Source organism: Melanostigma gelatinosum (genome assembly GCF_949748355.1).
Source record: "Melanostigma gelatinosum genome assembly, chromosome: 20".
In the NCBI taxonomy this organism is placed as follows: Eukaryota; Metazoa; Chordata; class Actinopteri; order Perciformes; family Zoarcidae; genus Melanostigma; species Melanostigma gelatinosum.
Genome location: NC_136653.1, coordinates 16,091,391 through 16,117,959, shown reverse-complemented (window position 1 = coordinate 16,117,959; position 26,569 = coordinate 16,091,391). Strand labels below are relative to the sequence as shown.

At 44.3% G+C, this 26,569-nt stretch overlaps 1 protein-coding gene across 1 annotated transcript; it reads left to right on the top strand.

Moving 5' to 3' along the window:
- The first annotated feature begins 318 nt into the window (after nt 1–318).
- On the top strand, nt 319–26,551 carry LOC306793797 (collectin-12-like). The gene is made up of 10 exons (XM_079291569.1): nt 319–525; nt 1,532–1,582; nt 18,829–18,951; nt 22,554–22,640; nt 22,737–23,780; nt 23,957–24,454; nt 24,561–24,697; nt 24,826–24,935; nt 25,499–25,644; nt 25,740–26,551. The coding sequence occupies exons 1-10, from the start codon at nt 519–521 to the stop codon at nt 25,757–25,759; spliced, it is 2,223 nt and encodes a 740-aa protein (XP_079147695.1). The 5' UTR covers nt 319–518; the 3' UTR covers nt 25,760–26,551.
- Nucleotides 26,552–26,569: the final 18 nt, after the last annotated feature.

The window sequence follows — 26,569 nt, the reverse complement described above, 5'->3', positions numbered from 1 at the left end:
AAACAATATATTTTCAACAGGGTTAATGATATGCCCGACTATTTCCCAAAATGTAAAATTCTACCTTCAGTTCAGTCTGTGCTTGGAAGAATCCAGATAAAAGCAAAAATATTAAGTGTTAGATTGGATATGAATTATTAGGCTGTAAAAGTACAAATTCATTTTTATACACAGTTTTACGGAACGAAGTGATTTAATTCTGAAAGCGACGCCGGAAGTGCATGTCATGTTTCTCTGTAACTTTACACTGGTAGTAAAAAAGACTGGCCGTCTTCCTCCTTCAGGCTCCGCTGACATCACATCACTCCTGCTAAAACTCCCCTGAAACTAAGCGAGCAAGAGAGCAGAGACGATGGGATTTTAAACTGAAGACATGAAGACGAACTCATAGTTTTATTATTTATTTTATTAGTGCGTGTCGTGGATCAAGTTTGCACCATTGCACTGGATGCTGAGATGCGTAGAAAGTGACAGGGGTCCTCATCTCTTCTACAACCCTCAACGATTTAGAAAACGCCATGAAAGGTATGTTGTCCTTCACGTGCAGCTCATATTTATTTTAAAAGTGAGCGTTTTCCAAATGCACAGATTACACTCTTCCCAGATTTCGGTGCGTATTTCTTTGTGGTGCGTGCTTCACATCTGGATGACATTACGGTACTGCGGTGCAGAAAGTTATGAAACACTTAGATTTGTTTTTTGCCTCTTACACCACACAGTCACATCCAATTGAAAGATATAAAAGACCAAACCACGTTTTCTTTTACTTGTTGAATATTTAATATTTGAGAAACAAGAAAACTTTATTGTCCTGAAGAAAATATCCGGCTTGAGTAATGATGACCAGACTTGATTAACTGCTGTATTCATGCTGTCACTCCACCTCTTAACAGCAACGTATTTGTGGCATCGATAACAACAATATTCATTTCACCCGGAGAAACTGAGGTGAAATACCACTCGTACCCCCTCTGACCCCCCCCCCCCCCCCCCCCCCACCAACAAACACACACTCGGCTCAACCCTTGTCTCCCCTCTGGATCCCATCTGTTTACCATTACCGGTGATGTTCTCTCTGCTCTGCTCCAGTCTTCAGTGCAGCAGAGTGTAATTAGAGTTTACTGTCAACAACCCAGAGAAACCGCAGCCTGTAGCTTTTACAGTTCTCTGGACCTCCTATCTCCACACACACACACACACACACACACACACACACACACACACACACACACACACACACACACACACACACACACACACACACACACACACACACACACACAGACAGACAAAAGATGATACTCCTCTATCTCCGACCTAATGCGCTGTCGACCGCCTCCACTCTGCCAAACTGAGATGTTTGTACTCGAGGATAACGTGTTGAATTCTTGGCTCTGTGCCGCTGCCCTGCAGCGTTTCGTTCTGTTTTTTTATTTTGATTGTAGAGTCCCACCAATTGCTTTAAACACAGTGTACTCCGAGTCGTGTGCATATGACCTACTGATGTCATGTTTCTGATTATGTCACACAGACGACTTTGCAGACGAGGAGGAAGTACAGTCTTTTGGATACAAGAGGTTCGGTGAGTGAAAAGTCCTTTTTCTTAAGGTGGAAGAGAGAAAAGCCGACACACTTGGAGCTCTTATCATAAAAACATTTTATGGTTTTCAGAATAAAATACTGTGAATTAAAGCCGCTGTAGTGTTTGGGCTTATTCCGCTTTCCTACTGTTACTTACCTTGAATCTGCTAGTTTACACAAAATATGTTTCATGTCGGGACAGACAGCAGGCTGCCAGCGCCTCAACAGTCCTGATACTTAGCTTGGTCGCTAATGGTCCTGCAGGGTTTTGGGTTGAACATAAATGTGGCCGACAGCCTGTGAGGTCCACCTCGCCACAGAACCGACGACCGCTGACAGAGCTCACCAGATCAAGACGTTTCAGAAACTCTCATCTCCCTTTCATTCGCTTAAATTGAGTCACTTCCACACGCTGTCTCACACAATCATGCCGCAAGTACCTCAAACAAATGTGACAATACTCAAACTGAAAACATGTCTCTTTGTGGTGCAAGCAGAGTTCACATGCATTCGGTTTGCACCATGTGGGTTGTGTGTAGTGTAAAGGATGCAGTCGGGCCCCATTTTCAGACGTTTTCACATTGGACTTGTGTGCTGGTAGTGAACCAGACAAGACCAGAATGATGAAAAGCTTAAATGTTCAGTTCACCCAAATTACAAACACGTACCTCAAGTGGTATCAAGCCATGCAACCAGTTTTTTTCAGGTTTTGGGATGTCTCTCATTGACATTTTTGCCTCCAATCCAATAAAACAGCAACATGGCTTTCCAAAAAAAGTCTACGCTTTACGCTGAGTAATCCACACACACACCTCACTGTAACAAATACTTCCCATTCATGCCTCCTGTAAAGGGGAAAAGTATGTATTTTTGGCAAAAACACTTGTTGAAATTTGCGTTTCTAGCTCGTTTTTTCCCCCTGTGACATCCAATATGGTTCATTCTGTTCTTCCCTTTTGTCTTCTTCGTACGTTCACACAATTTGCATTGTTATATTTGCATTTTAATTTCATAAATGCAAAATGTCTCACTCATGACGCTGCATTAATAATTATCAAGCACAACTACTTCCATGCAGAGAGGGTCCGTCCATCCGCTCCTCTGCTCCTCCACTCTATGGTTTTGTGAGCCATATGTTTGCCATCAAGTGCATGCATTCATGCTTTCGGTTTGAAGAAGAAAAAAACTGGCAGCAAAGGGCAAACGCTATGTCACGCACACACTCAAACACATCATCAGTACTTTCCTCAGAGACGTCGGCGGTCTCCATCACTGTTCCGTTGATTCAACATTGATTCTGGATCAGGAGCCTCTGTGCCTCTGTAGTCAGGGTGTTGCTGCAGTTTGACTCGTTCACACACAGCTCGGCCCAAGGTCCACAAGCGTGGATGTGAGGCGGCGGACTACAGCACCGGCTGAGAGGACTTCAAACTGCGTTTAAAACGCGGTGTCTTTTATCCGAGTTCCCCGAGTGGAAGCATCCTGTTTGTCTTTCTCTGTGAGCGTGTGCGAGTGCCGCTCGTGGATCAGATTAGAGAGCCGCGGGGGCAGGGAGCCAAATCCCGCTCTCACTTTTAACTTTATTCAAATGAACTCTTGACATTCGGAGGAGCAAAGGAAGAGAGAGCTGCTGAACTCTGCCGTTGGCCCTCTGAGGGACACGGCAGCTGTTTGGAGGGTCGGTCTCACCACTCTGGAGGCTTTGTTGTGCAATCGAGCTGCATTCATGCAGACCATCACAGGCCCTCATTCGTCCTCTATTAGCACTATCATCTCAGTACGCAGGGGACACAAGCAGTTCTTTCCTCTCTGCATGTTGTGGTGTTTGAATTGTTGTGATGTCTCAAAAACTGTTACAAAGTCCCCACTGAGAGCAAATCTGGTTCTAAGAGGTGGACATCTCTAACATACACCAGAGGGCTTCTGTTTTTCTTCGCAGACAGATACACATTTCACACACTTTGCTATCACAGCTGGCTGTTTTCTAAAGCGCCCAGAAAATATTCCTGGAAGCCGTTGACTTCCACCAATTCCGATACGCAATGAAAATCACCCTGCAGTTTGAAAACATGGATACATATTCCACATTGTGAAGCCTCTTCGTCTTAAAACTGATGTACTTTGGGAAATGGACTCCAGTATTGTAAAACATACATGGTTTGTAGTTAATTGGCTAAAGCACTGTGGTCCTTTCAGCTATAATGATTGAGGGCTGTTGGCTTCAAGTTTTCCGCATAAAAGTGCTTTAGGAAAGATAAAGGAGCAATGAAATGCCTCTGATACAAGTTCTTTACAAAACTCTCCTCCAGTCCCTTGAATTCTATGATTTGACACGGCGTTCATTCAGTTTCTTCATCCACACCAACAAACGCAGGCTTGCCTCCAGTCTTTCTGCATCACAAAGTACAATGTGTAAAATCAACACATGAGTAACACTTTGTGACAATGTTGAAATGTCCTCAAAAATACCTTTGGATTTTTTTCAGCTTTCCGTAGGTCAGAAAGAGCCCGATGAGGAAACACACACACACACACACACACACACACACACACACACACACACACACACACACACACACACACACACACACACACACACACACTTTAAACAAAGTGAACTGTTTCTGTTTCTCTATCTTACACAACATCATCCAGAAGGCATGCATACATCATGTATATTTACACAAATACACACAAAGACACACATTTTTCCACTAGTTTGTATACAAGTAGTTGCACAACACACACACACACAAACACACACACACACACACACACACACCAGTACATGCACAGAGTGAATTCATCTGGTAATCCCATCTCTCTCCCTGCCAAGTTGAAGCCATGGAATTGCTTCCACAGTGCTCGAGCTTTAAACATATTTATTTGTCAGTGGGGGGTTGACATAAGAAGGCCTTCAGAATAAAATAGAAAACTACCTGAGCTTTGGCTGAACCCTCACAGCCCCCTTAGAGCTGGTATAATCATTGGTCATTGCCAGTCAGCAGTCGGCACTTGGCCTGAGTCAAACCAGAAGTCCTCCGGTTACAAAAACCTGCTCTAACGTTTGGGTCCCTGTGTCGCATCATCTTATTAACCCGAACTTTAAACTGCGTCACAAAAGCTGTGGCATGGTTTGCAGTCAGTTGACCCGATTAAAACACAACCACAAGACATTTTGTGTTCACTTTATTTTGCTCTTATCAGTATTCGTTGTTTACTCTCTACATGTTTATACCTTTAGATGTTAAATGCAACAAGTTCAGGCACGTGCACTATGAAAAGCAGGGATAACGACCAACAATAATACGTGTGTGTTAGCAAAATGCTAGCAGCAATGTCTGGGACATTGGTAGGGTTTTTCGTGACCAGGATAATTAGGTTTCTCAAGGTAAAAATAATGTATATATATCCCATATGTACAATATATTGGTTCGCGAACTACAAAGAGCACTTGTGTTTCTTTCTGAAAGTAAAGCACATTTTTTCATCCCAATCGTTTGTTTTTAGCGAGGATAGCGAGTTAGCAAGCAAGTCAAACATGAGAGGAGCGAGGCCTACCTTAAGTCTTAACTTTTGTTGTAGCAATCACAAACACCTGTCGCACCTTGAAACCATTAGATTGGCTTTCATAGGAGATGTTTAATGGAGAACACTGTGGCAAAGTGAGTTTTCCCCAGAGGGTATTCTGTAAAAGAAGAAAAACCTCAGACGCACAAGACAGATTGAGGCAAAATCAGCAGAACAGAGAGTAAATTGCAAGAGTCCCCGTGAAAAGATGAAATGCTCTGAACCTCACATATCGGTAATAAATAACTGTCAGAACATCAAAGTATACATTTTTCACAAATCAGTGAGTTTACAGTTAAGTGACACCATATTCTACATAAATGGTCGCGCATTGCTGGATGCCATTACTGTACTGATTTCTACTGGAGGAATGCTGGTCTGCAGGTATGGGAGTCAGGGCCAGTCATTAAATAATGGACGCTTGATTGCTCCATGCAGCAGGTCCTCCTGGGACCTGCACCGATGTCTGGATGGGGGTCTTACTCCCTCTGCTGCTGTGTCTCCTGTTCCCACACACATGTGGGTTTTGGAGAGACCGGGCTCGGGAGGTTTGCGGCCGGCGTGGGACCCAGAGTGCACTAATCTATTTCCTGCACTTGTTATGGTTTCTCCAGCGAAGCCCGGAAAAATTCCTGGAGCCGAGCGCGGCGTTGGGGTGTCTGTGCCTGGAACCAGCTGTGTCAGCACAGCCGGGGTTCGGCTCGGTCCGGCGGGTTTCTCTGGCAAAGAGCATCGCTTCACAAACCACCTTCAGCTGCAATGACACCTCACCTACCACCTCATCCATCCTGGTTAACATGGACTCAAACATGGTTGAGTTAACACTACTAGCCAGCTTTGGTCAGACCGTGACACGTTCAATACATATACTGTCATTCGATACTTGGCAGCGTGTTTGTCACAATGTTTGATGAGGATTTTTATGCACTTTGCTGTGGTTTCTTGGCCTTTTTTACGGCTTCTTTGAGCTGTGGCTTTTGGTACAAAGCCTTCTTCAAAATGTTCCTTTGGCCTTAAGAGCTCACAGTCAGCATGCCTTCGCAAACATGTCTGTGTGTGAGCACATGTGTTACTTGTCTTTTTTTTTTACTGTGCCTCTCGTCAGCTTGGCTCAGTTTCGGCTCCATTTTTCAGAAGGACTCAAACACGACTCAGATGAAGGCCTGTGTTCCTCATGTCTTCTGGATAGATGAGACTTACCACAACGACTTAATAACATGTCAACAAGGTGTTTGCAGCTTGTTTCTGCTGCCCCCAAGTGCAACAGAGAAATCAGTCATTGCTGGTTTACGTTTAGTTTGAGTGCTTCGTGGTGGCTTTTTGTGCTGAAAGGAGCTCCAGACGTAGACGTATACTTGACCTGCAGCGGGTTACACACCTGTTGTAGAGAGTAGACGTAGGTGAGAAAACACTTCCTGAAGTCAGCTGCTAAAAAAGGGACACACCAACTATGAAACACAGGGTTTCTCTTTGAGTGCTATTTTTTAGAATGATTTAAAGTGATTTCAAGGCCGTAAATTCATTTTTAAGCATTTTCAAGCACATATACTCTTTCATGTCTTCCTCCTATCAAAAGGTATTGTGCCTCTTTAACACCTGTGGTGGATTATTTGTGGTTAAGGCCCCACACCTGTTGCTTGTTGACTAATTATGCCGATTCAGTATAAACAGGACTGTGTGCTGTTGCTCTGTTTGGCTCTGATGATGATCCTGGAGAATCAAAATGTCTGCTGCACTTCTCTGCACTTTAGCGTTAATGCTTGAACAATAATTTTAAATATATATTTCCTTTCATTTCATGCCATCTTGTGTCATTTCCAAGTCCTGTAGCCTGGGCACTTTTGATTGATTCATCTCAGAAACGTTCACCCACCAGGTTTTTGAGATTATAGAAGCTGTGGGGAGCTTAAGACACATTAAAGCAATTAAAGAAGAAAATGGAGAAATTATAGTGGCGGCTAAAAGTGAATTAAACGTAGGCGTTTGTGTGAGTGAGAGACAGGAAAATTGTAGGCATGTCAAATTATATTTCCCAAGCAGACATCCAGAAACAATGAAGTATTAAAAAAATAAAGTCCGATCTCAGCCAGTGGCTTTACAGAAACCACGTCTCAGTTTCACATGTCAGGCTTAAGTCTTATTTCTCTGGGCAGGGAGAGGAAAGTTCACCCTGAGATTTTGGAGCAGGCTGTTAAACCCGAATCCCCTGGGTGTAAACAAAAAAGAGGATGTGCAGACCAGGGACGAGGGATTTCCTCGTATCTGGTTTTGGGGGAATCTCACACCACCGGACAGACGGGAGGAGAGATAAGACCGAAATGCTGAGTGAGCTAAAAGGGCAGGGGCTGCTGGGCGAGAGGGTATTTTATCCCAGGAGATGGGAAGGGGAGTGAAAAGGAAGTGGGAGAGAGAGGGTGGAGGAGACGCAGCTGGTTGTAAGAGAAGAGAAGAGCAGGAAGTGGATGGATGGGTTTGGAGGCGCATGAGAGGAGCTCTTTGTGAGGAGATAAGGGGAGTGTGTGCGTGTGATGGCGGGAGATAAAGAAAAGAGGAGGGAGCTGTAACGGTATAAGATCCAGCTGGAACTGTTTATCTGAAGCACACCTTTCTGACACAAGAACATGTGCACTCACGTGTACAATTAAAAAATCATTAGTTCAGCACTGCGGCGTTTTCAGACGTCATTACTCACGCTCGCAGACGTTTAGACGCGGCCTTATCGCTGTTGTATTTCAGTCCTTCCAACCTGGAATCCCACAGAACTGTCTGACCGTGAAGAACGGCAGCCAGCAGGGGAGATGGCAGCCGACCACAGGGGACTTCTGTGAACACACACTTTTCTTTGAGTTTACGATAGTGCAGCCTCGGATGACAAAAGCAGTGGTGGGAAATTGCACGTATGCTGTCCTCAAGTATACGTTTGAGCTACTTGTATTTGAGTACATATACACATACAGAATACATACTATGTGTATTTTCTGTTGTTTCTTGTGAGTGTATCTTCTGTTCTGTATGTGATCTGGAAGAGTTAAAAACATACTATTCATTGATGATGAATTGGAGCATCAATGGCTGAAATATTCAGACTTTTACTCCCTAATGTAGCTCCATAATGCAAATCGACACCCCCAGTTGGAATGTCTTTGTATTCAAAATCCTAAACTGATACCCAAATGTCACTTGAGTCACTTTCTCAGACTTTAGAATAGTTGCTTCATTAACTTTAATTTGTAAAAATCAGTTTAAGTAAATGATCTGAATGAATGTTTCCACACTGTAGAGAAACTCCAGCACAATGGAGGATCTTTAACAGTTCAGTTCCTGTAAACGTTTGTGCAAACCTTCCACCCCCTCCTCTCTGTTATGCCCTCATTACGCTGAATAAAACAGCGGTAACATGACTCCGGGCGCTAGATATGAAGAGTCGATCGGCGATGTTTTTTTCTTTCCAGGGCAACACATGTGCTGGTATTTAGCTGCTGTTTTCAATCTGGCCTGTGATCATCCCGAGTGTCCGTGACTTTTTGTGACTCACCTTTTAGAGGAAAAGCAGCAAAGTCCCGTATCAGCCCTCACACACCATAACAACCCCGGTGTCCGTGACGTCACCCACATGCGGATGTCAGGGGAGGGTTTCTGGAGTTCAGTAAGGCCTCTCTTTAGGAGCCTTTAAGGGGGTGTTCAAACAAGGGGGTCTGAGTCATTGATTTAGTAATTAAATGAAAGAATGGCAGAGACGGCGCTCCAAGACACCTGCGTTCCTTTATGAACGGACGATTTTGGCGAGCTGCAGTTCTTTGTTCTGCAGGGATCATGCTTCTACATTCGATGTTACATTTGCATTCCCTCCGGTGTGTGTGTGTGCGTGTGCGTTCAGCCTTAATGTAACACAGGTCACACTTTTGCAATACAAACCGATAACTTTTGTGAGTCTCATGTGTCCATGAACACTGAACGTTCTCCAACACCTCCGGCAGCAGGACGCACAGGCACACTTTAACAACGAATTTGGGGATTGTTGTTCCTCCTCTTTTAGTATAAGTAATAAAAACCTCCTAACTCTGTTATTCACGGTCCAAAACGTTAATGACAAGGGGGGAAAAAATTACCGTGAACGTTGCCAAGATCAACCTACAGCTTCCTGGTTTGCAAAAAGGAGTTGAAGCGGAGAGGAACATGTGAGGAACTGCTCCAAAACTCTGTCAGATCCATAATGACTATCACATTTTCCATGTGTGTTTGAGACTGCAGACAGAGGGAATCCACTGAATTCATTCTCTGGTACCTTACAGAGCGCACGACATTTCTTATCGTGCATGCATATGTTTGATTAGCAAACTAAAAAAGGGATAAGATGCGGTATATTTATGTTGTTCCTCGTTGAATTTGGGTGCTCTACTTTTGAGTTAAAGCGACTCTGAACTTGCAGAGTTTGTGTAAAGTTCACATTAATCTGTATTCAGTGACTCCATATCGTCAGTGCTTCCATCTTTTATGGAAGGGCAAGTACGGGTTTGCAGTTATAACTGATGAGACAAATGTCAAGTGGAGAACATGTTTTAGGGATCTGAGGAGGCTGTGGTTGAAAAGGTTCAAAACAATAGTGAAGATGGCCATTGAAGTAAAGTTCTTGCCATCAGGCCTAATGTACAAACTACATTTTGGTCGTCAGATCTGGTTGTTTGGAGTTATAAAGTAATCTCTTTGCTCCCCGATGACGCCTGTGCAGCTCAGACTCGTCAACCGTTCAGAGAAGAGGTTCCCCTCTCAGCACTTCTTCTACATTACCCTCAACAAACAGTTGCGTCGAGTAATTTAAAGCCATTGTCTGGTGTTGATTCCTGCTTTCAGTAAGTGGTGTGATCCACGACCCAGATGTCAGACAGCTCCTCCTGATGCTTCATCGTCAGGCTGCTCTGAGGCAGAAGAGCGTGTCCCCCTCATGTCTGGAGCGTGTGTGTCCGAACAGATTATGGCAGAGAGGCTTCCTCTTCTTCCTGAACCAGCGGCAGGAGAAGATGGCTTGTTGTCATTCAGACTTGACAGGCCACGCCCCCGCAGCCGGCCGCAGATGTTGCAGGCCACCCAGAAGGAACTCCAACACTCATGATGCCGCATTACAGAAGGCATTTCCATTGTAACCCACGTCAGGGAGCATCCCATCAGTCTTTGAGACCTGTTTTTGTATTTGGTCTTGCTGACTTTGGAGGAAAAGTGTATAATTTTGGAATTGAACATTCTGCGTGCGGTTTGCTCTCACCCTCGGATTTCAGTTGTTGTGTTGAACAATTCATCATAATATTGCGGTTTCCACTTCATGAGCAATGCATATTTTGTTCAAAATATCCTTCTCTACTTACATTTTGTATTAAATACTATGAAGTATGAAGTTATACAGTTTAAATGAGAGAGCTTCTTATTACCAGCAACCCTGAAAATCACAGAGCGGCCATAATGTACCATCATGTACTGACGTTACCCACAAGCGACACCAGAGCAGAAACCACCGGGTCGGAGGGAAGGCGTCAGGCCACGGCAGATCTGTTGGAGGAGAAACATATTGAAAGAACACAAGAGGTGTTTCGGTCCATGTCCTTTGTCCATGTGGCAGAGTCAGTGACGGATGTGGCCAACACGGTGATGAGTTTAGCTGACGTGGGCATGGCCTGTGAAAGAACTGTTCCATTGAGATTTTCCCCAACCGGCTTTCTGTCAAGTATCCCAAAAATCTGCAGAGCTCTTTAAAGCCTTCCTGGTTTTATCTGGCAGCAGCTCAGCAGACCAGGAACTGTTCAAACTCTGTTTAAGTAGGACATGGAGTCTGACGTTAGACTGTTGAAATGAACTGGAGGTGGCTTTTCCTCTGCTGGATATTGTTTTAGTTTGAGATGTTTAAAGAATATTGTGAAGTGGAGACAAAACATCAGGATCCGTCTGCTGTCTTCGTTGAGACACCTGTAAAACACACTTATCTTGAAGATTTTTTTAAATCTTTAAAACGAAAACACATGAGACTAAATTCCAACTTCATGTTAAAAAAAAATCGATTTTTACTGCAATCAGAGTCGTCTTGGAACATGCTTCTAGTGGCAATTATCGGTAATGCATCTCCTCTTTAAGGGGAATGACTTCAAACTTATGATGCAGACATATGTCTGCATCATTTTGCATGCAGGAGTATACAGTAGACACCTTCTTTACCACAACTAGGATGCTGTTTCCCGTGCACTAACAGGCAGATACAAAGTTTTGAAAACAGCTTGCAAACTAGACAGAAAAGGGTATATTTGAATGTCTCAAATACCTTTTTGGGGGGTTTATTGTTACAGCTGCTCATCGGAGGGAAAATGTCACGTTATATCTGGTTTTCTCCAACTGGCGATATTTAGCTGTTTGTTTTTCTTTGAAGTTCTCGCAAGTGCTCTGTCGGCACTGGCGGTCTTTGTGGTGTTTTTTCACATTTTGACTGGCACCTGAAGCAACCGGCGGGAGATCTAGACGTCGTTCAGATGAGGTTCCGGACACAAACTCAGATCCCTATCCCTGCAGCGGAGACTCGACTTTGATGCTGAAAATTCTGACTGAAAGAGATTTACACATTCTCAGATTTTCTTGTGCTGCAGTGTTGTTTGAAAAGGAATAAGATCCAAATTCAGTGCTGCACTTTGTGCTCAGTTCTTCCAGCAGAATGGCAGCTGACTGAAGACAAACAGCTTTTGAATCCTGTTTTTCATCGGATAAAACGTTTCTTTTGTTTTCCTTGTCCTGCTCTCCTGCATTCTCACTTTGAACCTCACTTCTTATTTTTGCTGACGGTGTTGTGTTTCCTTCAAACTTCAGCGTAGGCAGGCTATCAAATTCTGGATGCTAATGTGATGGTCGTTAACCAGCGGGCCACACACATGGAGATACAAAACGATTTGAGGTGCTTAAGCTCTGATGTTTTTCTCTGTAACTAATACCTACGTCGCTCCGTTGGGCCCCAAATCCCTGAGCTGAGTTAGTCCATTCCCTTTCCCCACTCCATTGTTGATGTAGTTTTGTGGAAGGACGGACCTGTTTGTGTAACCGCAGCGATCGCTGAGTCTGTGCAGAGCCGAGCGGGGCCTCCGGGGCTCGTGGGAGGGGAGGCAGGGCTGGAGGGCTGGAGGATGCTGCGTGCTCATCTGAAAGTCATTTCTCTACCTTTACTATCAGCTGGTGAGACGTCATTATGGGAGGATGAGGAGTGGGAGGTTTGGTCGGCTCTCTGTGTCTTTTGAGTTATATTGGCAATAGCTGAAAGACCACTGGAGATTCTTTCTGTTCAAGAAAGCGAACGAAACGAAGAATCTAAACCGAGCAAACGTTTCGTATTTCATTTTTTCACTCAGGATTTGGCTCTCTGGTCTTCTACATTTGCCAATTAAAACTAGGAAAGACATTTTATAACGATCAAATGACCCTAATGACCAGCAGTTACAGAATCACCTGATTCCCATCAGCTCTACAGAGAGATTTAGTGTCTTTTAGCTCAACCTCATTTCCAGCTTTGATAAATCACTGAACTCTAAGTCCACCACTGAACGGCAGAGAGACAAAGTCAGCAACTAGCTGAACACAGTGGAGCCATAACAACGTTTAAGGCGGGTTTCTTCAGCTGCTCCGAAGTGGCCAAAACAATCAACTGACACAGCTTTAAACATATCCTGTATCTATTTTCCAGGGGCATGAAATAAGTGTTGCACTGCTCTTTACAAGCTCGTCTCTTTCTGCAACATCAGTGCAGACATCTTGTTTGGTCAGCAACTTTATTTACACTACTTCTTGCCTCGTTCCTTTTTTTAATCCGCGTCCAATGGAACCTCATAAACCTGTCACTGGATAAAAGCAGATCCGACGGATGAATTCTGTCTTCATGTGGAAAAGAAATGATTCTGCCCCGGAGTCGGAGCCAGGAGAGCTGCTGGATGCTGCAATATTGGTTGCCTCATCATTTGACAATGCCTTTTGTTGGAGGTGAAGCTCAGTCTGAGATATTCTTGTTTTTTTTCCTCTCCTTTTCTTTTTCTCGTGGATGATCTGGTTCTTGGCTCACTGCGGACGATGTGACAGAGGTTACTGTCTTCTACAATTAATCCGTCACTGCTTTTTCTCCACCTCTCAGATCTTTAAAATCATTTTTGCGCTCCCACTCTCCCGTTATACTTTCTCACATTTAGTTTTTCTTCCTCTCAAGTCATCCGGTGTTGGCCTTGCCCTGCCCGTCTTCACTCCTCCCCTCACTCACCTCCCCACACTCGCGGTCGTGAGCATCACGCCCGCTTGTTTCACGTGATGGAGGCGTATGGTTTCCATCACATGTAATAAAAGAGATGGAGCCTGAATCAGGCCACACATGGAGCCGGGATGGTGTCGGTTTCCTTTGCAGTGCCCCAAAGCCATCCCATGAACTCAGAACCCTTTGGCCCCAATCCTGCACTTCCTCTCGATGGCGTCATTGGCAGGTACGGCCTCGAAGTGAGCTCAGTGGGCATGCTGTAGGACGGAGTGTGTTCTCCAAGATGTTAAACAGTCAGTTATTAGGCCAGGACCTCCGCTGCGAGAGACCTTTGTGCATTGGCTGTGGGTCGTGTTCAGCGTGTCCTCTCTCTACATGTTCCTTTAGAGGAAAAAAGAGCTGTTTGTGATGTCATTTTCATTTCTAGGTCTATGTTTCACAATTTCTTTGTCGGGAAATCACCTCGATTTCCTTCTTTTTGGCTACAAATGAACACGAGTGTACTTCTAATGCTTTCTACATTTTTCAGTAAGAGAAATGTAAAGTCGTTTTTCAAAGTCACTGATTTATGTCCGCTAACAGTGAAAGTCATGCAGCATTACAGCCGTTCACACACACACACACACACACACACACACACACACACACACACACACACACACACACACACACACACACACACACACACACACACACACACACACACACACACACACACACACACACACACACACACACACACACAAGATTCAGTGCAGGTCACCTCATCATGCCATTGAGAAAGCTGAGCGGTCTGTGACTCATTCATTGAGCCACCATCTCCCTCCTGACTGTAAAACATCTTGGCTTAGATCACAGTGTTTCAGAGATCTTGTGAAACGGAAACTTCTTTTTCTTTGAGTAATGAAGGACAGATGACTGATATTTCCCCCAAAAATAAATTGGAAACAACTACAATTTGGGCATTCAGTGATTGAACAGAGATACTGTGGCATCTGATGGACAACAGCCATCCACGGTCAGAAGTACTGTGAGTTATTACAGAGCAACAAAGTCACATGTGGAGCAGGTCGAGGGGGTTGGATGAAGTTCCTTCTTCAATCAGTTCGTTGTTTCTGTCCCTTTCTTTTATCCTTTTTCTTTTTTCTCTCAAACTTGACTCTGTCCTTCCTTTCTGCCTTTCTTTTTTTTCTTTACTTGTGTCCTCACTTTTCTTCTGTTCCTCATTTTCTTTCTTTCTTTCTTTCTTTCTTTCTTTCTTTCTTTCTTTCTTTCTTTCTTTCTGTCTTGCTTCACTGCCCAGAAATAGTGAAAACTGAGGATACAAAGTCCCCTCTCCTTCTTCACAATGAGTAGTATAGTAAGTATAGTACTGTGTAAGCACAGGACTTCTTACTTGCAACAGAGTATTTAGTCTAACATAGTCAGTTGAAATGTACTTTGGCTCAGAGGACGTCTTCCACTGCTGCAGTTTGTCTTGAACTCCTCTTGTTGCCTTTGATACCAGGTATAATTCGATGATTGCCCTCTTGCAGTAATCTGCTCTCTGGTTGGAAAGGGGTTTGAGTGTGTGTTAAATCCAAATCACAGTTTGGGTGACCTGAGCTCACAGCTTTGTGTTCTCATCCGTTACTATAGCGTCCCTTCTGATATTTACAGTAAATAAACATTGTCTTTTAATGAGCGGGGCCCACACATCGGCCGTGGAAATCATTTTTGGCATGTCTTGGGCAAATGGAAGGATGAAAAATATGATTTTTGGGAAATCCTTTGTTTCAGGATATTACGCTGGTGAAAGACACAGACTTGGAGACACTCAATTATCAAGGTGGACACAATCCAAATATTACTTTAACATAGACGTTTTTGCAGAGACAATGGGGGACTTTATCCGGCCAAAACACACAATGACATTCACATTTGAGAGCCCACCGGTGTGTTGTTGTGGAAAAGGCGCTCTGTCTTTGGACTGTCCGTTTTGTTTCGCTATGAGCAGTAAAAGTGTTGTTGTCAGCTCGCGGTCCGAGCATCCTGGACGATGGTTGTTCTTGTGGTCATGGTCGGTCAGATCTGACTGTGTCTGACTGCGCAGGCGAAGGGGAAAGATGACGAATCAGAGTCCGATTTAACGACGAGCAGCCAAACTGAAGGCAACCGAGTCTCTGATGTTAAACCGTGAACAAGGAGTTCACTGTTCACTCCTGTTTTTCCACAGTCTGCGTCAAGTTCTCTTCCTCCTAATTTTGAATGTTTAACAATAAAGTGTGTCAAGCTAGACGCGTCTTTTTTAAACTTCATCACATGACTCCACGTGGCGCCAAACTTCATGTGCGACAGACCTCAAGATATTTTATCCATGTGTGCATCTGGGCCCCGTTAGTGTGACAGATATTTGAGAATGTGTGAAAGCCGCTGATCCTGACGGTCTCATATCCATCTGGGCTTTTGTCATGTAAACAGTGGCTGTAAATGTGGAGCGATGCCATATAGATTGTTTATTATATTATTTTTCCTCAAGGAGGAAATTCTTTTCCACAGTAGGTATATACATACATAGCACAAACAAGTAAGATACACAAAATGATACACGATTATAGCGAGACAAAGAGGAATTATTAACACTTAACATACCACAAGTCTTGGATTCAGGTTTTTTTATGCAAACTGTCAAAACCAGGTTGAAATTCCTGCTAACAAAAACAACTGAGTCAGAGGACATGAATGTGACCTGTATGGTTTATGGTAAACATGGTTTTGATCATTTGCAGGTTAGCAGACACAACATTAAAACTGAGCTAAATGTGGTTGTAAGGTGAGCATCTGAGACGTCTATGGTTACATATAACAGAATCTCAATGATTACCTCTGAACTTGTAATTTGGACCTGCTTCACTTTGAAATGTAATCATTTAAATGCTGTTAAAACAAATAACCTAAACAGTTACTTTTCAACCCAATTTCGCCCAGTAGACCTGAATATCTTGTTTCTCTTCCTGTAGATATGTGGCAGCATCTAGCATCACTAAGGCTTGTTGAATTTCAATTCTGGTTCCTACTCTGATTCAAATGATCTTAATCAAGCCGTTTCTAATTTAACTTTATCCATTGTGCTTATTGCAGATATATTGTTTAACAATTTAGAAGACTTTTCAACTGTAAAATCATTCTGAGGGATCCTTACCTCTTGTTTCTTTACGTTACGCGTTTATGTTTTTATCCAGTATCAGTTACTGGTATTGTTGCCCAGTTTTGAACATCATGTACTGATATTAACTCACTCAAAACAAACCAGTCAATACAATAAGTGATACAATAAATTAATGGCAAACAGCTTCTTAAAGGGACAAAAACACGGGGTCAAGGGTGAAGAGATTACAGCTGCTCCATCTGACGTCTGTGTGCTCGCGGAGGAGAGCTGTGAAGATGAAATCTCCTTTGTTGTTGTGTTGTCGGCCATGTGTGTCGTGTTGTGCCAGGTGTCCTCCATATTTGACAGCCAACGCAAAATTCTCCACTTCTCCGCGGAGTATCTGAAGATCGTCAGCCAGTGTGCACTGGAGTGGAAAAGCCTTTGTGCCTGTGTAACAGTTTATACCCCAACAAAGTGTTTTGGTATCATTTCAGCGCTGCAGATTTATAAACACTGTCGGCCTGTTTGGATTGGAACAGCTAATTCTTGGCAGCAGCGCTTTGATTATTGTGAACTGATGAACTGATACGCTTGCTTTATTGTGGGAGCACGCATGAGCTGACACTTCAAACATGTCGGCAGTTATGAATGATGACGAAATGCAATCGTTTGTGTCGTGGCCGTATTCCCAGAGTGCACTTCTCTGCTTACAGTTAAACCGGTGGCGAGGGAAGACTTTGGTAACTCCTCACACACAGCTGTGTTAGCCGCTTTGTGCTTATAACTGGCTCCACGCGCACAACTGTACCTGCTTTTAAAACACTATTCTCTTATAGGCATATAAACTTATAAATACATTTTAACGAGCATATTGAGGCCATGTTTTGGGGCTCTAAAAGATGATGTCACTCGCAGGTGTGTGGTACAATATCCTATAAGGAGAAAGCAACACACCATTATGATCATGTCCTCCTTACTTTGTATTGTCTTCTTCTCACCTTTTTTAAACCTTTTTTAAGATGGGAAGATTTTGGGAAGAAGTCGACAGAAGTCAGAATCGTTGATTTAGTTCATGTAAAGATGCCGTGCTCTCAGATTTATTGACGCACTTTTCAATGCAGCTTCAGGCAAAAAAATGAACGAAGGACAGTTAATTGGCTTGAGACGCGGTGGTGTCATCTGTGCAAAGAGTCAAAACTGTGGAAGCATTTCAGTAAAGCTCTTAAAATACTCAGTTCAAAGATGCTTATAACCAATACTTTAATATTAAATATCAGATGTCCATATGCAATCTCTGATCATCTGAATTCTGCACTGCAATTTCTTGTTACTTATCGGCTGACGTATATATGTTTTTGCATCAAACTGTATCAAAGTTTGATATAGTGTGAAGCACAGGGCAGCACCTTTTGGCAGAAGAAGTAGAGTAGGTTGGTATGTTGGCGTTGGTGTCATATGGCCAAGAATCAAAACCATGGAGGGATTAAATTCACAGCTCCTTTCAGTGGACTTGCCTTTTACCGTAAATCTCATGTTCTCTCAGGTTGGCCGGGCGCTGAGGAGACCTCCCTTCCAGCTGGACTTGCTGTTTAACTGAGGTCTAACTCTCGCTGATCATTAACAATCCCTTCACACCCATAAGAACGAGTCAAGTTTACAACTTTGGCATCTCGACTCCCATCGAGACCCCGAGGAGCCAATCAGCGCTGCAAATTAAATTTATTGAAGTATTGCCTCATGTATTAAACTAGATGTGCGGTGAAGTCTTTGGCGCTGAATGGTCTTGGCTCTTTACAGTTTGATGAATAATGGTCCTGTGATTGACTGGCTTTCAGATGGTGATAGTCATGTATTTGCACTTTTCGTGCTGCCATGTTTGAATAAGAGATATTCCTTCATATTGTGAATGTGAAGCGAGTTTCATTCCAGGTGCATGAAAACTCGGCTAAGTCTTAATCTTTGTGCGCACCAGAGAGACATCGACTGGAAAAGAGGAAGTTTGCAGAGTGAAGGCTGAGTTCAGGAAAATAAGCATGTCGCTGAGTGTAAACGAACCAGTGGGGGGGGGATTGTTTTTGTGTCCCCGGGCCCTTCACCACCCGGGCCCTCGGGGAACTGCTGGACTCTTTAATGTGGACTCCAGGGCTGTTTGTCCAGATGTGGGACTCCTGGACATGCAGAGTCCCTAGCTAACACTAAATTCTACCCACATGTCCTGTTTAGACCTTTTTGCTCCAGAATTATTTTTTTTTGTTTTGAATCATGTGGTCTTTCTTTTTTCACACAGGGATCCAGGAGGGCAGCCAGTGCACCAAGTGTAAGAATGAATGGGCGCTGAAGACCTCCATAGCTCTGCTCTACGTGCTGTGTACTCTCCTCACCATCGCCGTCGCTGTGCTTGGATACAAAGGTAAGGCGGCCGGGTAAACTACACCACACTACTACACCACGCTCTTCTTATGTCACTGCGACCGAATGGGCAGGATTACCGGATTTCCAAACATCACTTCGACGACGCAATTTGTTTTCTAAAATGATTTGCGGACGTGCAAACACATAATTTGGTTTCTCTTTGTGCGGCCTTCTGCATGACCAACTTTGTCATTATGTAAAGGCAATGGATCAGTCATGGAAACTATGAGCAGAGGACCACGACACCGATAAGAAAGAATCATCAGTCACCCAAACAACAGTTTAAAGAGGTTAGATAATAGTGTGACATTTTGTGAAATACACTTACAGTGTTTCCAAGTGTCAGATGCAAAACATCAATACCACTCTCATGAACTCTGTGTTAAACATGAAGCTGCAGCCAGCAGCTGGTTAGCTTAGCTTAGCATAAACACTGAAAGCAGAGGGAATTAGCTAGCCTGGCTCTGTCTGGAGGGAAACAAAATGTCCCTACCAGTATTTGTGAAACTCATTAATTGACTGCTTATATCTTGTTTGTTAAACCTGTACCAAAACCCTTACCTTTGGACTGATCCAGACTAGCTGTCTCCAGTCTTTATGCTAAGCTAAGTGGCTACTGGCTGTGGCTTCATATCTATCGTCTATTTATTGAATTCATCGACAAGATCTGCGGAACGCACCTTTCGTTGTAATTTTGGGTGAACAGACCCTTTAAGTTTCCACCCTGTCCCCTCTCTTTGTTTATTTTACCAACACCCCCAAAGCTCACTCCTCCGGGGAGGGTCTTCAGTCTTCAGTCCCGCCATCTTTCGGAGAACTGAACTCTGAATGTTCCTGATATAATTGAGCTAAACGCTCCAACGTGCCACTGCGTGTGACTCCTCCTTATTTTGGTTTTGTTAAAGTGAACATGTTCACGGGTTATCTGTGTGTCTTGACGTGCATTAACAACTTACTCTGCGTCGCTCTCTGAGCTCAGTCGGTCCTACTTGTTCCATGGTGCATGTTTTTCATGCGGGCCGAATTGATCCCAGATGAGCGGCGAGTGAACTCAGCGCAACTCCAGCAGAACCCATTGAAATTGGGTTTTTACTGGCACCGAAGCACCGCCCTGTCAAGGGAACCACAGCTCACGCTAAACGCACTCCCAGCTCCAGATGGTTATGTAGTGAGACCCAGAGTGCTCGATGCACTTAACATGTGTGCTTCCCTCTGTCCTCCACCGCTGACCCACAAACACGTCCTGGTTGTGACCCTTTTGTTTTGATGCAGTTTAACCGTGGAGGTTTGGCGGGGATTGGGTGACCTCTGTCTTCTCTCCCCACAGCCAGCTGTGTTGATTGACAAGACCAAAAGCAATATGAGGTCATTCTCTGGACTCTGGAGGATTTGAGTCCCATTCATTTCCTTCAGGGGCAGTAAGAACGGACTCTGGAGGAATGACATCGCCTGCACATTTTACCTAACTTCCTGCGTAAAGTCCTTTTTATTCTCAAACACCAACTGGTTTTAAATGTAGTTGTTATTGCTACAGCCTTTCTTGGTGGGGTATTAGTAGCTTATGGTGGCTAATGTTAGCACGATCGTGTAACTGACATTAGAGTCACTTTCTTACTTTGTGACTAACTGTGCTACTGCTATGCTGTGCTTTAGCACGTCACAGTTAAACACTTGAATGGTTTTATCACAAAAGTAAAAGCAGATGTAAACACACCGTACCTCGCTGGGAGACATATTTGTTGTTTCCTGCTTGTGGTGCCATTACACTGACGGTCTGTCAGGTCGCCGAGTGGAGTCCTGACTTCACCTTCAGGCTAGCTGCTGCTCTGCTAACATCTGTGATTCAGGGCAATCTCCCACTGAACATTTCCTTCTCAACTAATGAAATGAGTCCCTAGTGTTTCCAATTCAGTCGCTTCATATCTATTTTTACTATTTCTGACTTTGTATACATAAGGAAGCAAAGGAAGGTTTTAGGAACCACACACACAAGAGCTGGAAAGAGTTCAAACTTGCTTGTTTTAGTTTCAGTTTCCAGCCCCGTGCACATGTGAGTGTTGTGGAAGAAGCAATATGCGAGTGTAGCTTATGGTTCAGTCTGTGGACGTGAAGTCAAAGTGTCTTTTGTGCTCCGCGAGTCGATGCTGAACTGTATACGTTGTGTCTGGAAATGTGTCCCATGTAGTTTGATGTGTGGAACATTTCCTGTCCATTTTCTCTCATAACTGAAAATAATTTGGTCATCCGAGGATATTTTTATTATTTTAGTTTTATTTATTTGTTCCTTGAGAAAACTTAAGGTGCGTTTCTAGGATGTCGACGAAGGAAAAGAAAGGGAACAATAAAACAGCTTTGACGATTTTGGTTGAACATTCATTTTCCTATTTGCAGATTCTCAATGTCTATTACACAAGAGTCAATTTCATCACAACAGTAAAATATATTTTCTCCTTACAGTCTGGAGACCAAATCATTATTTTATTTTGAAGTCTTAAATCTAAAGGAAACTAAAGAGATGTATTCATTTAATACGTTAATAAGTCTCATATCTTTATGGTAAATAAAACAGAAAACAGTTAGCTTAGCATAGCGTAAATACTGAAAACAGAGGTAAACAGCGAGCCTATCAGCACTATAAAACCATAATGTGTCGTTTTTTCACTTTGGAAGAAAACAAATGTGCTAAAACGTGACTGAGCTTTAGAGGTGATGGTAGCAAGAAAGCAAATAAATGTCCAAGTTTTGCTTCAAGTTTAACATACATGGGATATGAACTAGTGGCTGTTAGCGCACATATTTAAGGGCATTATTAGTGCTAATGGCGCCATGAATAAAAGGCTTTACCTGTGTCCCTATTTGGAGGGATGGATGGATTTGAACCGGCCCATCTTGTCTCTGCTATTGAAAGCCTTGGGCCTGAACTGTTGGGGAGCAAACTTTTGGGATGCAGCTTCCCAGCAGAGGAGTCCATGCAGTTCCCGGTTCGAGGATGTGTCCCCCTGGCGAGGCTGGTGGTAGAAGTGGGCTGACTCCCTGGAATCCCAGACACATTCCAGAGGAAATGAACGCTGGTGTCGCCTGTGGGGGCGTGAAGAGCCTCCCTGCCACAGCGTCTGTCTCCTCTGAGCTGTCTTTGATCTGCCTGTTTACTGAAGAACCCCCCCCCTAGGTCACTTCCTGTCCCCCAGGGCCCTCGCCAATGTCTCCCCATGCACCTCCGTCTTCAGTGTCTATCATTGACCACCCACTCCAGCTCTCCTGAATCAATGTTTCTTCCTGCCTCCTTCTGTCTCTTGCACACTGCCGACCTTTTTCTGTCTCTCACTCAAAATTGAGTTGCGCTCCAACTACAAACTTCCGTCTCTACGTCTCCCTGCCACACTCTAAATCTGGCCTAACCCAAGAGATTACATTAATCGAGTCCAGCATTATTACATGCCTACAAGACATGTAGACACATCTCTTATAGCAGTGGTTTCTCCTCTGATCCCTTTTATATATGATGTCTGTGGTTGCAGGCAACTCTGGTCTCTTAATAAAGCATGGAGCCTGTGATGAGGCTATGACACTAACCTTTGACCTGTCCTCTTTTTCTTCCAGTGGTGCAAAGAGTTGACAGCGTGTCTGAAGGTATTGCAAACTATGGAGGAAAGATAATTGCTGTTGAGACTGATTTGAAGAAGCTCGGTAAGTGGCCAAGTGTCTGGGCTTAACTTGTAGTAAAAGCTACAGTGAGAGGCTGAAAGTTTTTAGTAATTTGTTGTACAAATCTCCGCTCGTCAGATGATCAAGCAGGCGAGAAGTCGGAGAATACCACCACAGAGATCGAGACTTTCAAGAACAACATCTGGACTCTCCAGAGGCAGCTGTCTGCCGTGGAGGAACGCATCCACAGCGATCAAGTTAAGCTGACTCAGCTCCAGAACGTTGGCTTAGACATTCAGAACAGCCAGGGCTCCGTTCAGGGAAGGCTGGAAAGCAACACAGCCAACTTGCACTCTGTAAATGGCACCCTGCAGTCTTACGGCGGCATGATTGGGGGTCTGCAGGAGGACACGGCCTGGCTGCAGAAAGAAATCCAGCAGCAGGTGAAACTGCAGGACCAGGCGCTGCTCAGCATCAGCAGCCTCAACTTCACCCAGGCCCAGCAGAGAGGCCTCATCGCCGTTCTGCAGCGCTCGGTGGATGACACCAGTCAGACCATCCAGAAAATGCGCAATGACTTTCAGAGCCTCGAGCAGATGGCCCGACAGACGCGGTCCGACACTGAATGGCTTCGTAGTAAGGTAGAAAACCTGCAAGTCGTGGCCAGTAATGCCTCAGCTCTTGCAAAAGCCAACAACGACAGCCTGGAGGAGGTGGGATCACAGCTTGCTCTCGTGGCCAACCAGCTCCAGAACACCAGCAGCCTGACCGATGCCCACGACCAGCGCCTGAGGGAGATCTTGGACGAGCAGAGGGACTTCGACCACCTCATGTCTGACAAGTTTGACGATCTTGAGGTGCGGCTGGATGAGTCTGAGCAGAGCATGGACCGGGTGACCGGCAACATCAGCTTCACCACGCAGCTCCTGGGGGCCATCAACCTCAACCTGAACGACTTGCGCACTTGTTCCCAGACCGTCGGCCGTCACTCGGACTTCTTGGTGAACCTCAACAGCAGCGTGACCGACGTGAGGACAGATGCAGCAGGTCTGAGGTCCCAGCAGGACGAGCTGGCAGCACGTGTGGACAAGGAGGTCACCAGCCTCTCTATTGTCATGGAGGAGATGAAGCTGGTGGACACCAAGCACTCGCAGCTCATAACCAACTTCACTATTTTAAAGGGTAAGGGATGTATGGCTGCTAGCGTTAGCTACTAGCTGTAGCTGTGCTATCAATCGTTTCAGAAAGAAAGCAAAGAAGCATTTTGTTTGTCATCAATGTGTGACTATCCTTTTGAAGAAGAAAAAAAATACTTAAAACGTTTATTTCACTTGCTGACAGTAAATCTTATTTTTTAGGTCCCCCTGGTCCAAGAGGGTCAAGAGGGGACAAAGGACCTCAGGGACCATCTGGTCAGCCTGGTCAGAAGGGAGAGAAAGGGGAAAAGGGTGGTCCAGGGATACGAGGATCCAGAGGAGAGCAGGGTTTCCCAGGACCACAAGGTCTGCCAGGGATAAAAGGACTGCCTGGCGTACCTGGCAGCCCCGGATCTAAGGGCTCCCGAGGATCAGGAGGAAGGGCCGGACCTTCTGGGGCCAAAGGAGAGCCAGGCACTGCCGGTCTGCCCGGAAGAGATGGACAGTCTGGTCCTCAGGGGGCACAGGGCCAACCGGGTATCAGAGGCGCAATGGGGCCAGCTGGTGAGCAGGGGCCAAGGGGACTGCCGGGACCAGTGGGGCCCCCGGGGCCAGCAGGATCACCGGGACAACCAGGGATCCCCATCCAGGTTCCAGGACTTCCTCTTGGCCCTGTGTCTCTGCAGGATGAGGCAGCACCTCCGACTCTTTGGGCTCCAGGTAGGACTTTAAGTCTTATCACTAGTTCTGACGTTTATGTTGCAGTATACCAATTGTACAATCTAGCACCATTGATAATAATATGGTAGATTTGACTCTTTTACAGGATGCCCTGTGGAGTGGGTCAACTACAGAGACAAGTGCTACTTCTTCTCCAAAGAACTGCACAGTTTTGACAACGCAAAGGAAACCTGTGAATCAACGTCTGCCTCGCTGTTGATCATCAATGATACGGAGGAACTGGTGACTAATTATGAGTGTTGTCTTTAGCACTAAAATCATTGTGTACTGGAAGGGACGGTCGTCTTCGCTCGGTCAGGTGTGAGGTAACTTCTGAGTTGTGACTTTTTCCGTCCTCATTGTGGTCTCAGAAATGGCTGAAGAAGCAGACCTTTGGAAAGGGCTACTTCTGGATGGGTCTGACCGACAGGGAGGAGGAGAACGTCTGGCGTTGGCTGGACGGCACCGAACCCGCTTTCACGTCAGTATTAATTGTTCATAGGGAACGCCGTACCTTGAATGAAAGTGGACGCTGTTCCTGCTGGATATTCGGTGTCAGACTTCAAAATACTGCTTTCCAGTGAAACACCAAAAAAACACACGCAGTCTTGATGAATTCTCAACTGTCTGATATTTTCAGATTGTTCTCTATTCCTGCATCCCATTCAAACAAAAAAAATATACTTTAACATCTAATAAACCTTTATTTATTTAGGGTGGTCCAATCGGAGCAGTTCACTCTCTTGCAACAGAAGTAAAAAACATAATACAACCACAATAACATTAATGCTTACAAATTTAAAAATAAAGGGTGAACATACAATAAGGATCAAAAGCATCAAACCAGCATTGAATAAAATCAGAACACGGCAATATGGTAAGAAAGCCTCTTTATCATTAAATAGTCCAATTGTGGTCTAAATTACTGATTTAAATCAGATGATCCAACTTCAACTCCCGCTGCAGTTTATTCTCTTTCCACCAGACTCTTGGAGGAGAACCTGTAAATGTAATGTGTGGTCGCCCCCTGTTGTTTGCCTGCAGGAAGTGGAAGCCCGGGCAGCCTGACGACTGGGGCCACGGGCACGAAATGGGAGAAGACTGTGCGGGACTCATCCATGAAGGCTTGTGGAACGATTTCTTCTGTGAAGATCTCATAAGCTACATCTGTGAGAAGGAAATGGAGACATGTACGTCTGTCGTTGTCTTCTTTTTCATCCCCAAATGTAATGAGTGCTGATCTCCTCACAGGCGTCCTAATGTCATTCTGTCTGTTTCTCTGCAGCGAGATTGCCTGGATCGTAGCGATGTCTACGGAAAGAGCAACAGGGACAATTTTGAAATGAGCCCGGGGCTGCAGCCGCGAACATCTGTCCGATGCTGAGGAGATGCCTTTCTCCTCCGAAGTGAACCCAGTCCAACATCACCAGCAAGTGCAATACAGCAGGGCAATCACAGAGGGAGGGCTTTTATTTTTCAAAGTACCAAATCACCAACTGATTTATATATACATATATAAATATTGTTGTGGTTATTTGAAATACATTTTATAAAACTGTATTCCACATGCAACTGAATATCTGAATGTATATTTTCATTTTGCTAGTTTTGTAGGAGATTATAAATTCTATGAAGCCGAGTGGACTTACCGTAGTGCTTTTCATAACATGTTGTCTTCAAATGAAAAAAGGTGCAAAATGATGCGCAAAAAACATGAAATGTCGCTGATATGCTATCTTTGAGGAACCTGTTATCTCACCTCATGAATGTCTGTGTAGCATTTCCATTTATATGAGTAGAAGCAAATATTTACACATAAATGTGGAAAAAAGTCAAAATCAGCTTGAGTTTTAGTTCAAGACTGCACGTTTACAGTTTAATACTCTAACGTAACGATGCAGTGTTTTGTGATTATGAGATTTATTTTTCACTTTTACAGACGTACACGTGTTTATGGATATAAATCTGTGCATCCTACCTACAAATATAAAATGTGCCATTTTCTGCACTCAGGTACTGTTTCCTGTTAAGAAAAACACTTGAGTTTAAACAAAGATGAAGGAAACACTCACAAATAAATGTGTAAAAAACCCAGAAGATGTTTGTATTCGTCAT

Bases quoted from the DNA above. Each gene is read 5' to 3' on its own strand.
- LOC306793797 (XM_079291569.1), top strand. The intron at 24,698-24,825 runs GTGACTAATTAT...TTGTGGTCTCAG, and splicing joins TCAATGATACGGAGGAACTG to AAATGGCTGAAGAAGCAGAC. The intron at 24,936-25,498 runs GTCAGTATTAAT...GTTTGCCTGCAG, and splicing joins GGCACCGAACCCGCTTTCAC to GAAGTGGAAGCCCGGGCAGC.